Source organism: Mya arenaria, chromosome 4 (assembly GCF_026914265.1).
Source record: "Mya arenaria isolate MELC-2E11 chromosome 4, ASM2691426v1".
NCBI classification, from domain to species: Eukaryota; Metazoa; Mollusca; class Bivalvia; order Myida; family Myidae; genus Mya; species Mya arenaria.
In genome coordinates, this window is record NC_069125.1 from 64,240,254 (window position 1) to 64,254,474 (window position 14,221).

The 14,221-nt window shown below is 35.5% G+C and overlaps 1 protein-coding gene across 12 annotated transcripts in view; it reads right to left on the reverse strand.

Moving 5' to 3' along the window:
* Positions 1-3,087: 3,087 nt before the first annotated feature.
* Positions 3,088-14,221, reverse strand: part of LOC128230418 (uncharacterized) — a 39,653-nt gene continuing 28,519 nt past the window's right edge. For 5 of the 12 annotated variants that reach the window (XM_052942672.1, XM_052942662.1, XM_052942661.1 and 2 more), the window contains 9 exons: positions 13,919-14,124; positions 12,969-13,100; positions 12,594-12,669; positions 12,318-12,401; positions 10,791-11,482; positions 10,462-10,539; positions 9,403-9,536; positions 6,419-6,567; positions 3,088-5,109 (listed from right to left, as the gene is read on the reverse strand). In XM_052942672.1, coding sequence (XP_052798632.1) covers positions 4,619-5,109; positions 6,419-6,567; positions 9,403-9,536; positions 10,462-10,539; positions 10,791-11,482; positions 12,318-12,401; positions 12,594-12,669; positions 12,969-13,100; positions 13,919-14,124 — 2,042 coding nt within the window. In that variant the 3' untranslated portion in view covers positions 3,088-4,618. Of the gene's footprint in view, positions 5,110-5,874; positions 5,891-6,418; positions 8,217-8,813; positions 8,839-9,402; positions 9,537-10,461; positions 10,540-10,790; positions 11,483-12,317; positions 12,402-12,593; positions 12,670-12,968; positions 13,101-13,918; positions 14,125-14,221 lie in introns of those variants that run through there. The other 7 variants (XM_052942666.1, XM_052942668.1, XM_052942667.1 and 4 more) reach the window with 7 other exon arrangements.

The following is a 14,221-nucleotide window of genomic DNA, read 5'->3' on the forward strand; positions in this document are numbered from 1 at the left end:
AGCTCTTATTTCATGGCTGTTCACATTGGACACATGCTATGGCTTCACCTTACACCAGCTCTTGTTACATAGCTGTTCACATTGGACACATGTTATGGCTTCACCTTACACCAGCTCTTGTTACATAGCTGTTCACATTGGACACATGTTATGGTTCCACCTTACACCAGCTCTTGTTACATGGCAGTTCACATTGGACACATGTTATGGTTCCACCTTACACCAGCTCTTGTTACATGGCAGTTCACATTGGACACATGTTATGGTTCCACCTTACACCAGCTCTTGTTACATAGCTGTTCACATTGGACACATGTTATGGTTCCACCATACACCAGCTCTTGTTACATAGCTGTTCACATTGGACACATGTTATGGCTTCACCTTACACCAGCTCTTGTTACATAGCTGTTCACATTGGACACATGTTATGGCTTCACCTTACATCAGCTCTTGTTACATAGCTGTTCACATTGGACACATGTTATGGTTCCACCTTACACCAGCTCTTGTTACATAGCTGTTCACATTGGACACATGTTATGGTTTCACCTTACACCAGCTCTTGTTACATAGCTGTTCACATTGGACACATGTTATGGTTCCGCCTTACACCAGCTCTTGTTACATAGCTGTTCACATTGGACACATGTTATGGTTTCACCTTACACCAGCTCTTGTTACATAGCTGTTCACATTGGACACATGTTATGGTTTCACCTTACACCAGCTCTTGTTACATAGCTGTTCACATTGGACACATGTTATGGTTCCACCTTACACCAGCTCTTGTTACATAGCTGTTCACATTGGACACATGTTATGGTTCCACCTTACACCAGCTCTTGTTACATAGCTGTTCACATTGGACACATGTTATGGTTCACCTTACACCAGCTCTTGTTACATAGCTGTTCACATTGGACACATGTTATGGTTCCACCTTACACCAGCTCTTGTTACATAGCTGTTCACATTGGACACATGTTATGGTTCCACCTTACATCAGCTCTTGTTACATAGCTGTTCACATTGGACACATGTTATGGTTCCACCTAACATCAGCTCTTGTTACATAGCTGTTCACATTGGACACATGTTATGGTTCCACCTTACACCAGCTCTTGTTACATAGCTGTTCACATTGGACACATGTTATGGTTCCACCTTACACCAGCTCTTGTTATATAGCTGTTCACATTGGACACATGTTATGGTTCCACCTTACACCAGCTCTTGTTACATAGCTGTTCACATTGGACACATGTTATGGTTTTACCTTACACCAGCTCTTGTTACATAGCTGTTCACATTGGACACATGTTATGGTTCAACCTTACACCAGCTCTTGTTACATAGCTGTTCACATTGGACACATGTTATGGTTCCACCTTACATCAGCTCTTGTTACATGGCTGTTCACATTGGACACATGCTATGGCTTCACCTTACACCAGCTCTTATTTCATGGCTGTTCACATTGGACACATGTTATGGCTTCACCTTACACCAGCTCTTGTTACATAGCTGTTCACATTGGACACATGTTATGGTTCCACCTTACACCAGCTCTTGTTACATGGCTGTTCACATTGGACACATGTTATGGTTTCACCTTACACCAGCTCTTGTTACATGGCTGTTCACATTGGGCACATGCTATGGTTTCACCTTACACCAGCTCTTGTTACATGGCTGTTCACATTGGACACATGTTATGGTGGCTGTTCACATTGGACACATGTTATGGTTCCATCTTACACCAGCTCTTGTTACATGGCTGTTCACATTGGACACATGTTATGGTTCCACCTTACACCAGCTCTTGTTACATGGCTGTTCACATTGGACACATGTTATGGCTTCACCTTACACCAGCTCTTGTTACATAGCTGTTCACATTGGACACATGTTATGGTTCCACCTTACACCAGCTCTTGTTACATAGCTGTTCACATTGGACACATGTTATGGCTTCACCTTACACCAGCTCTTGTTACATAGCTGTTCACATTGGACACATGTTATGGCTTCACCTTACACCAGCTCTTGTTACATAGTTGTTCACATTGGACACATGTTATGGTTCCACCTTACACCAGCTCTTGTTACATAGCTGTTCACATTGGACACATGTTATGGCTTCACCTTACACCAGCTCTTGTTACATAGCTGTTCACATTGGACACATGTTATGGTTCCACCTTACACCAGCTCTTGTTACAAAGCTGTTCACATTGGACACATGTTATGGTTCCACCTTACATCAGCTCTTGTTACATAGCTGTTCACATTGGACACATGTTATGGTTCCACCTTACACCAGCTCTTGTTACATAGCTGTTCACATTGGACACATGTTATGGCTTCACCTTACACCAGCTCTTGTTACATAGCTGTTCACATTGGACACATGTTATGGTTCCACCTTACACCAGCTCTTGTTACATAGCTGTTCACATCGGACACATGTTATGGTTCCACCTTACACCAGCTCTTGTTACATGGCTGTTCACATTGGACACATGTTATGGCTTCACCTTACACCAGCTCTTGTTATATTGCTGTTCACGTTGGACCCGTTCACCTTTCAACAGCTCTGGTTACATGGCTGTTCACATTGGACACATGTTATGATTTCACTTTACTATAGCTCATGATCTTTTCTTTGCAATCAAGATGAAAAAATTAGTGTGACCATTTTGGACTTAAACAGTGTAAACCATTCAAGGTTGACTAATGAATACTGAATAACATTTCATCTCATTGTTTTGGCATATCATTATTACTGATTGGTTATACAAGACCAGCATACTAAACCACAGTGACTTTGGACTAACAAGAAAGTCATTAGATACAAAAAACAACAACATAGCTTTCATTATTACATTATTCCATTGCATAAACAAATGAATTCCTAAAGGAATGATTTAGACTTCTTATCTCTTTTTCATTGGTTAAATATACTTATAACAAAAGAAAGTTTTAATATTGGCTGTTGCTTTCATTATTATTTGGTTCTTGGAGTATTCTATGAAAGCTCTTCCTATGCGGTACTTGTCCCCGATATAAAAAAACAGTACAAAGTGACTTCCTTTCTTTTATTTTCCTAGATATACATCTGTATAAAGGGTTAAGCTCATCATGTATAAAATATAATTCTTTTAACAGTTAATGAATAAAACTGTAAATCGTAACATGAAAATACATACATAGAAACATTAAAATGGAATCAAAGATCTCCTTAAAGTAAATAATATCACCTGTACGACATTCTTTGCATAGCTCTTTTAATATTTACACTTGAAACATCAACATATGTCTGATGTCATGTTACAACATAATGTCTGATGTCATGTTACAACATAATGTCTGATGTCATGTTACAACATAATGTCTGATGTCATGTTACAACATAATGTCTGATGTCATGTTACAACATAATGTCTGATGTCATGTTACAACATAATGTCTGATGTCATGTTACAACATAGTTTACTAATGATCATGATGATCATTATAAGGATGAGGATGATAATGAACAACAGATCTCGTACAATTAATATGAAGAAATATAAATCTGATATTCATACAAATGATCCACATGTAAACAATGGAAACAGATATTGCCACAAAAAATATTTATAAATAACCAGTATCAAAATTATAACAATTACATGCTAGAGTTACTAATGAAAAAAAGGCTTTTTGTAAATGTTCGTTTTGTTTATCACATAAAAATCAAAATCATACATGTTATCAGAAGGGAGCCCAAATATATCGGGGCAATCTTATCAACGAGCATTAAACAGATTATTATTAGATCCAGATTTTCAGTTAAAATATCATATCATGTCCATGTTACAATTTAATTGAACATTTGAATTGCAAATGATATTAAAGTTTATCTGAACTGACAAAAACAAAACAAAAGAACATTATTACCAATCAGCAATAAATCATCAAAAAAGTGATCATACGCTAGATTTGTTGATAATATGGGGCATTGTCATGTAATGAAAGAAGTCTTATGAAGTACTAATTGAATACATAATTGTATGACGGGTTGAAAGGAGAGAACAAATCTTATTGAAGCTTACTTCCATTCTTAATGTTCATCTCAATATTTAGTTTCGACACTAAAGCTACATGTATAAAATAATCCTAAAATATACTGACCAACAAATGATATTAAAACTTTAATATATCAACCAAAAACAATAAAATACGAAATGATAAAAGCTCTTTAAAAGCTGTAAGCTTCTGTAAGCTTATTCAAGCTAAATAATGGCATTTAAATACATCATGTATAATATAAAACTGTTTTTATCAGACAATTATAATACACATGAGTTCAAATCCCAAAGTACAAATATATGATTGTATAAACAATCATATCCTATTTGTTCCAATCAGTGTTCATAAAATTTATAAAAGAACTATATCATATTAATGAAAAGAAATACATAAAATATAAAAAAAAAATACAACAAATAAAAAATATAATTTTTAGCCAAAGAACTCTTGGCATTCTAATACAATTTAATAACCTTTTCAGCACATTTATATTACAATTTCTTAATATCTACAAATGACCTGCTGCATAATATATATCTGATTAAATTTTGAAATTAGGTCTGTCTGCATATGAGGTAGAAGTGAACATGTTATGTGAATATCCGCTAGACTGACCACCACCTTCGTATCTATCCGAGTTATCTCCTCTTGAATACTCCTCCACACCTTCTCCACTATACTGATTATTGTATGGGTTGTCCTCCCTTGAGTACTCATTTCCATTGTAATGGCCACTCAAATTCTCATTACCATAACTATCAGCATAACTATTTTCATCTTTACGAGGGCTACTTTTGTCATAGTAACTATTTATAGGACTTGTATAGCTAATGTTGTTGGTGCTCAAGTAGCTGTTGCTGTTTGGTGTTGAGTTCTTGGGGTCGAGAGGGCTTCTGGTGTGTTTAGGGTTGGGGGACAGGAACGAGTTGTTGTTGTCGTCGCCCTGTTTCTCCGTGTCGCTCTCCGCGAGGTGCTCTGAGGTATTCATGTCTTGCTTGTTGGTTGAGCCTGACCACGTCTTCCTACGCTCAGCTGTAAGCAGATGGTCACATGTGGGTACAATATGTATGGTACATATATGTCTTAAAAATGTTGTTGTTGTACTTTGAAATGCAGATCCTTAATATCAATTCAACTACATCTGAACCTTTACTTAATGAATTTGACCCTATTTAAGTAAAAACAATTTTTTTTTAAAAATGTTATCGTTAATAAATACAGCAATTAAACTCAATATCATATCATCTGTATTAAAAAACATAATGTACTGCTTATAGCAGTTTTAATAATAAATTCAGTTACTGCGGTTAATAAAGATGATATTAAAGCATCTAAATTTGATTATTATCATTTTATATAATGTTCAGCTTTAGTGGTTGAAATTAAATTTTGTCCAATTTTCGAATTCATGTGACATTTATTTTGGTAATCAGCAGTCAGCCATTCTTGATTTAAACCAGATACACAAGTTGATTGAACCAGTCTGTGGCCCGGGAAGTAGACAAGATATAATTTCAAACACTACAGCAGTAAATGATTGTTAAAATGCATTTATCAACCAGCTGCACCATTAAATGCACATTAACAAACACTAACCTAAACTTAATGATTGTAAATAAATGGGTAAAGTGTTAAAGTACTCATTTAACTGGGATAGACCACCACATATTAACAAATGAGAAAAAAAATAATATTTAAAATCTATTAAAAATGTTGAATTTATTAATGTTATGTTAATAGGAAGTTTGAAAAGAGTAAATTAAAGCGGGTTGATCATGGTCCACACTACACACTTACTCCTGGCCAAAAGACACTAAATTCAAATCAAAGAAAATTGAAACATGTCACATAGAATGTTATACTTAGAAATACTACTGAAAGTTGAAAACTAGCCATAACAACACCTATCTGGCTATATACCTATACATGTGTTCACTGCAACAATTTCTCATTTCCTATGTAAAACATAGTCAAATAGTTATCAGATGTTTTAATAAAGTTTATTTCCAATCAGACATACATATTGATTCTATATATTTTCTGTAATGGAAAGTCACATTCCTATGTCATCAGAAACCTTAATATTTTTTAAGTGGCTTCTGATGTTCAAGTGCTCAGGAGCGTCAAAGAGTCAACGCCAAATGTTGTCTGTTATTGGTTTTTATCAGTCAAACAAACAAACAAACTTAACACTTATCAAAACCAGAGTTATGGACCTTGCTACACATGTGCATATTGTCTCTGGCAAACAAGTGCACTTGCCAAGAACAACATCTCTGCCACATAATAATCAATAATGCCTTTTATCCTATTGCATAAATAATTTATTATATCTGCCTACCTGCGTACTGCAGTGACTTGCGTTTGACCTGTTCTGCAAGCTCCTGGTTGATACCGAGCAGCAGCGCGCGCTTCTCTTTTTCGCGCTCCACTCTCTCGTGCACCTCCCCTGCCACCTTGCTCACGTCGGGCTGTGACAGGGAGTGAACGCTGAAATATACATATAACCGGAAGCTGGATTAACCGTGAACGTATACTTTGTCTTAGAAAGGTGCTTTACATTGCTTCTATTATACATGTAGCAATTAAGTGTGTTCAAGGTATAGCATATTGTGCAATGGATAATAGTTTTACTATCATTAATATAATTTTCCACATCATACTGAGATTGATTATTAGAAATAATAAGAATGACATTTATAGTTATACTTATATAAATTGCTATCATTTGTTTTAATTCATAATTTCATTGAAAACCGTTTAATCATTTATGCAGATAATTTTCTAATTAAGATGTATTTAAAACCATAATCTTTTAACTTTTAAGTGATATATTTTTGTGGTATATGGCCACTCTATAAAACAGGTAACAATACTGAATGTTTATCCTTAACCCAGCAAACTAATTTAACTCATGCAGTAACAGTATTAATGTGAAACTTGTTGAATTCCATCTTTATCAATGTTTATTTTAAAACATTGGTTTTTGATGCGATGCATAACATGCAGTTTGACTCAACATGCTTCAGTCCGCGCTGTGGGGAAACACAAGGACCATTCCAAGTTCTTCAGATATTTACTGCAATAAGTAATATAACCCTATGTTCATGTAAGATTATTTTACATCATTACTGAATAAAGCATTTCAATCATTAGTCAGGTGCCATTATGTTGAAAATATGCAAGCTTTTTATTATCTAAGTATTTGTTATTGCTTTTCTTTGCTTTTTTAAACCATGATAAGCTGGGCACAGCCCCACTGCTGAATTTCATGATCTGCTAAGTGTTGGCGCAAAAGTCTCTATTACTAGCCAGCGCGCAAGTGCAAACTGTTAAACTCAAATTATACAACCAATGAGCTCCTTAATGAAATTTGGTGGTTGTTCCTGTCAGAGGCTTTCTAATTTATGATCAAATCAGAATCCTTGCAAAGACACTAGTGTAAACACTGAAGTTAATTAATTGAAATGCAGTTAATCTTTTGACTAGAAGAAAGCTTGAAGACCAGTAGCTTTAGATGTATATACACATAAACTTTTACTGTTATACACTTTGATACAGAGAGACAAAGATGGAGAGAGAAGTAACTCTGATAACAAACAAGTGAAAACTGTGTAATCAAGTACAACACACATTCATAACAGTGACTCTGCCCTTGACCTTGGTTACCATAGCAACACATTGTACACACTTACCAGTTGCTAGAAATGAGGAATTGAGAAAGGAGTGTTATTGAATAAGTTGTCATTTACATTAAAACAGACATAGGGACTCTATATTTCCAATACAAAGATGAGAATTTATAGTAAATGTAGAAAAATTGTATCCAAGAGTGACCTAGAAATAATATATATGTATGGATGCAACATAATGAAACCAAAGTCCACAGCACTGTTAAAGGCACTTTAAATTTAGTTATGTTAGTAATTACAAATCAAATCAAAGATATTGTATAATAAGCATATCATTCAAACATTATTTACAAAATTATTACCGGTATGATATACAATTACAAATCACAACATTATAATATAAATAATACTAGATTTAATATTAATTAAATTTTGAATGAATCAACAACAATGTGGATGATTCAGTATGTAACTACAAACGTTCACTCCAATGGCATGTTTCTGACCCTGGTTTAATAGAAAGCATGGACATGGTATAGCATCACAAATCACAATAATGTAGCTCTACATAAAACTCCACCCGATTAACCATTTTGTCAACATTTTATTCTTTGTCTTGGAATCAGTCAATGTTTGCGTAAATGTCTGGAAACCAGTGATTTAAGACTGCTAACAAAAAATCAGATTCCGGCTTTTAATATTTATGTTGAAAAATTGATGTACATTTTCTAAAAGCATTTGTAATGCTTTTACCCATAAAACATTAAATTTCTACCATAAATATAATAACTGTAATGTAATCTTTTGTCAGCAGTCTTATATCACTGTTTTTTAGACATTTACGCAAAAATTGGTTCAATCCAAGACAAAAAATAGAAAAAAGTTGTAAAAACGATCAATCTGCGAGAGTGCAGCTTTAAAACACCAAAATGTTCCTCAACTAATATAAGCATGCAGTCATGTAAGTTATTTCAATGGAACGTTCAAACTAAATTTTGCATATATATCTTTGCACATCAACGTCAGAAACAGCCTCAGCTGCACCCTATGGACATGATGCAATACTGTGTTATATTGTTTCATCATACAGCATGCCAAACTTACCTCTAAAGGAGGGTAACGATAGTGACTTTGAGAAAGATGCATTCACAGTTCAATTACATGCTTATCACTAACTGTTATTATATAATTACAATAACATTACAACTTTTTAAAGGAAGTTCCATTCTACATTTATGACATAGCAATAAGAAGGGATACCATAGACTAATCAATTAAAAAATGAAGAGGTAGCAGCTTTAAACCATTCCCTTTAATAATAAGCAAGATAAAATCCTTTAATAGTGGATGTCTATAATAAAATCCCTTGAGAAAAATTACAAAAGCTACATACTGGACAGTAGTTTAAAAGAAATGACATTCTAAAGCAAGGTTCTACATAAATAAAATATACTAAACAAAAAGGGAAGGGATGGGGAATGGATTAAAAATCACACAGCTTCACCTCACATGGTGTATTATTTATAATTTTAAAGTACTGGTAAATCCTTTTCTGGTCACTATTACGTACATCTGAACACAAAACCACATGCTTTTGACAACTTAAGCGAGATAATCGAAGAAACTATGAGTGCAGGTGTGATTTTTCCTCCCATAACATGAATTATATATTCAAAACTTAATCCCTGCTCACCTCTGTTGAGTAAGGATGCGTTTGATCTTGTCAGCCTTTTCTCTCCTTGCGGCCTTCTCATCCTCAGTGACGCTCTCGTCATCCGAGTCTGGCATGTATCGCTCAGGAATCGTAACTTTCTCAGGGAAATACAACTGTAAAAATAGTTGCAGATTTGAATACTGTTATGAATACTTCAATCAAATTATAATATACCGCAATATGATTTCTGCCCACACCAAGGCTCCTGTAGGCTGCAGCAGGGTTCATACAGCCAGACCGGCAAAAATCAAATAATTTTCAAGGAGATTTTAAGAATCTTTACTCCATTTTCAAGGACTATCTTAAATAAAAATGTTTTAATATTTTCAAGACTATGTGGGATTTCAGGGCAGACTCGCCCATTAAGCTGATGGCAATAACTTTTATGTAATTTTGACACATTGCTTTGTGTTCATCTTCATGGTCAACCAGACAAGGATAAGCAAAAAAAACAAACAACTTTTTGTTGAAAACGCAAGACATTCACATCAAAAACAAAACTGGAAATGGAAATCCGAAATAGAGTAAAGCGATGCTCATGTATATTGTATCACTTGAGTCAAATTCCTGTACCACACGCACCCCTTAAGATTTGAATAGCAAAAAGTTACGGTACTAGCAAATCCTCCTAACTTTTTTTGTTAACATTGACCTTTTTTATTACAGACATTCTTTTGGACAAGAACAAGGAAATTTAAGGACTATTTCATGAAAATACAAGCATTTTTTAAGCAGTTTCCAGACAAATATATACTCAAGTAGTTTTAAGGATTCTTTTGCAAATGTAAGAACTTTTCATCCAGCAGTCTAAAATTCAAGTCCTTTTTAAGTCTGTGCAAACCCTGTGTAGTGTATTTTGCAACAAAGACAATAAGAACAGTGAATCTTCCATAGTTCAACAATGTGTTTTTATAGGCCAAACAGTTACAAAGACTAGAATAGTTTCAACAGTGTCTGTTTTAAATGTATGCAAAATTCACTGTTTTTCTGATGTGTATATTGGGACAATCCAATCATAAGGAAGACAAAGGCACTTACAATCTCTCTCTCAATGGTGCGCTCATCAATTTGTTCATCCCGTGCACGAGAGCTCTTCACAATGTCAGGAACATCCATCTGTAAAACACACAACACCATCTTAACTCATAATCCAAACAAGCTCTAGTGGTGTATACTCAAACACCTTGACATAGTGTTATTATTTTTTTGATAATATGTACATGATACAAAATAACTAAAATACCACATATTACATGACAAAAACATCACTAACATGGTTAAACATTACCACAGAAAGACAAAACAATTTCTATTATATGAATTAATTTGACAATATCAATATACTCCATTTTCTTTTTATCACTTACTGAAGAAATGAGATCCCCAGCCTGGCTGTGGAGTTTAGGTGACTGTGGTGAGCTCTTCTCTAGTTTCACTGGCTCTGAACTCGATATTGTCATATAGCGACCTTTGTTCAATGCTCGGTTGTTCTTGCCTTTCTTCAGTATAGAAGGTACAGGGGGGTCAAAGTTTCTGTTTGTAGGAGATTTTGCAAAAAGGTCCTGGAAACTCTGTGGATTCACCTCAGATGTTCTATATCTACTGGAGTCTCTCACTGGTGGAGGAGGTGGGGTCTTGTTTGTATGCTGCATTTTGATTGGCTCTGTGGGTTTATAAGTTGCGTTTGATTGGCTCTTTTCAAAATTCATAGTTTCAAATGAAGGCTGTGATTGGCTTAACTGAGTATTATGATTAAGTAAAGGTGCATCTGTTTGGGGAAGAATCTGGCTTGCAGTAGAGAAAGATGTATATACACTAGTGAAAGGAGTAGGTTTACTGTTCAAAGAAAAAGGTTTAGGAGTCATTAAGTGCAGATTAGATCTTCTTCTTTGAGTGCCGGAGGGGTTTGCCACATCTGTATTCACAGATGGTGCCCATGGCTTTTTCTCTTCTGTATCATCTGCAGGTGCTGTCTTCTGCTGGGGAAGGTTTTCATATACATGGTTGACGGAGTCACTATAATCTGAGGGAATAACGCCAACACGAAGCGGGGGTGGATCTACAATAAGAGGAACGGGCGATCGGGAATATGACATGATACACTGGTTAGATATATGTACACTGAAAGCATGCATTTAGCAGGAATGTCACTGTACAATAACATGATAACATACAAAACATTTAAAAACTAGTAAGATATTTTTATAGTCCTGACTGACATAAATATGACATTTCTGCATAGGATATCCTAACACATCACTGCATGCTTTGTTTACCACTTTCTGCTCCTAGCTGATTACATACAATAAGATTGAAGATGTTGAAGTGACAGTATATACTAATTAGCATCCTGTATGTATAGCTTATGAATTAGACAGGAGTCTTGTGAAGACACATGCAAAAGTGAGAGTTTGCAGAATATTTTCCAAGTTTAATTGATTTGTGTTTTAAACATAATAAACTGTTCAGTTTCTCTCTTTCCAAAGACAGATAATTTATGCCAAACTTGGAAAATAGATTTACATATCTTGTAACATGCTGCATTTTATGTACCAGATAGAGATTATACAAATAGTGTATACCAGTATGCTGACGACTATTTGAGAACATCACACTTTTCACATTGATATCATTGATATAAATGTTAAAATGTACAAGATTAACTTGATACTGTGTGGATATAGCGAATACCTAGGGCAATTTTCAAACCATGATTTCTATAAAAGAACAAATCACAGACTATATTACAGTCACTGATATCTTTTACTCAACTGAACAGCAATTCAGAGTGTAATTAAAACTAATGGCATTAAAATTATCTAATTATTAAAAGAAAGGAAAACAGTCCAACATATGACACAATGCACACAAAGCTCACAGCATTGACCACCTACCATCTTCCTTCTTTTTCCGGGCCTCAGCATTCCTCTTCACATCTCTCACAGTTTGCTGTTTTGGCAGATTCTTTGGTATCAACCCTAGAATGTCATTATTGTCATTAACATCTCTTACATTAGATGCTTACATTACAAGGAGTAGCTGTTATCACATACTTTCATCAGTATAAAGAAGCAACCTGCAATCATTATATATTCAGGTTCTTTATGGTTTTAAGCAGCATTTATGTAAAACACACACCTCAAGTCTAATATGCAACAATGTGAGTTTACCGAAGAATCTCTTGGTGTTGTCGTCGGCATCTCCGATGTCCCACTGGTTGGGGGAGCCATCCATCTCCACATTTGTCTGAAACACGAGGTTGTATAAAACACAGATGTGTCATCTAGGTATACTCATTTGTATGACCAAAACCAAAATCTATCCAAATCATCAAAAGTATCCAGAATGAAACATTTACTAGAGTATGCTCCTATTTATGATAGGATACAATTTCAGACAGCACTGCTTTTTATGGACTTCTTTTCAAACTTAAGGTAACTGAATGTGTTTTTACAAGCATTCAAATTTTCCTAATAAAATATAGAGATTAAAATATTGTTATTTGTAATTATCGTCTAAACAAACATCTGGAGGCTATACTGTACCTCTAGTTGTTGTTGGGTGGCTGCCTGAATGGTCGCCTGGACAGGGGAGGCTCGCACTGGGGAGGCATGGACAGGGGAGGCCTGGACAGGGGAGGCATGGAATGTTCTCTCAACATCTCGGCTTGATGGGCTCTATATCATACAAAATATTATACTTTTTATAAGACCATCATGTTTTCAGTGCTGCACTAATATTACCTGCTCTGAAATCATGATTCCCTATCAAGCTAAAACAGGATAATCTGCACAAGGGCAAATCCTTTTCAAAAATTAGATCGGATAAGATATTTTTTAAGTATTGTTGGGAAATAAAGGGCCCTAACTCCTAAATGATTAAAGCGATTTCCATGGCTATCGAACTTGATCAAGGTATTATGGTCACAAACATGTGTTAAAAGTTTGGTGAGGATTGGACAAACAGTTTTCAAGAATTAGATCGGAAACAATCTTCTGGGACGTATTTTTCAAGTCTTTTTTTGCAAATAAAGGGCCGTAACTCCTAAATGACAAAAGCGATTTCCATGGCTATCGAACTTGATCAAGATATTATGGTCACAATCATGTATGTAAAGTTTGGTGAGGATTGGACACATACTTTTCAAGAATTAGATTGGAAACATATATTTTTGAAGTATTTTTGGCAAAAAAGGGCCGTAACTCCTAAATGACCAAAGCGATTTCCATGACTATCGAACTTAATCAAGATATTATGGTCACAAACATGTGTTTAAAGTTTGGTGAGGATTGGACAAACGGTTTTCAAGAATTAGATCGGAAACAATCTTCGGGACGTACGTACGTACAGACAGACAGACGTACGTACGGACAAGGGCAACCCTATATGCCGCCACTTTGTGGGGGCATAAGAATAATCCATCAGAATTTCCTATTTACAGTACAACCAATATTTTATAATGAATGCTATGGAAACCAAAGTTATCAGTTCTCACCACTGTTCTGAATGCGCTGGTCCCCTGCTCAACACTGGAAGGTGGACTGCTGATGCCCGGGGACTGACCTGCCCGTGGAAATGAGGCAAGGAGGGCTGTTACCTGCCCAAGGTCCTTTGATTCCCCAGAGTCAAGGTCTGTCTCAAAGTATGTTGATCCCTCCCTGCCTTGTTGTCTCCCAGAGTCCTGCTGATCCTGTCCCTGTGCTACAATTAACATTCAGGCATTTCTTTCTTTGGTGTACAAGTTTAGACGAAAAGCCAACTTCTGTAATTACATTTACACACAACTGACAACTGCAGA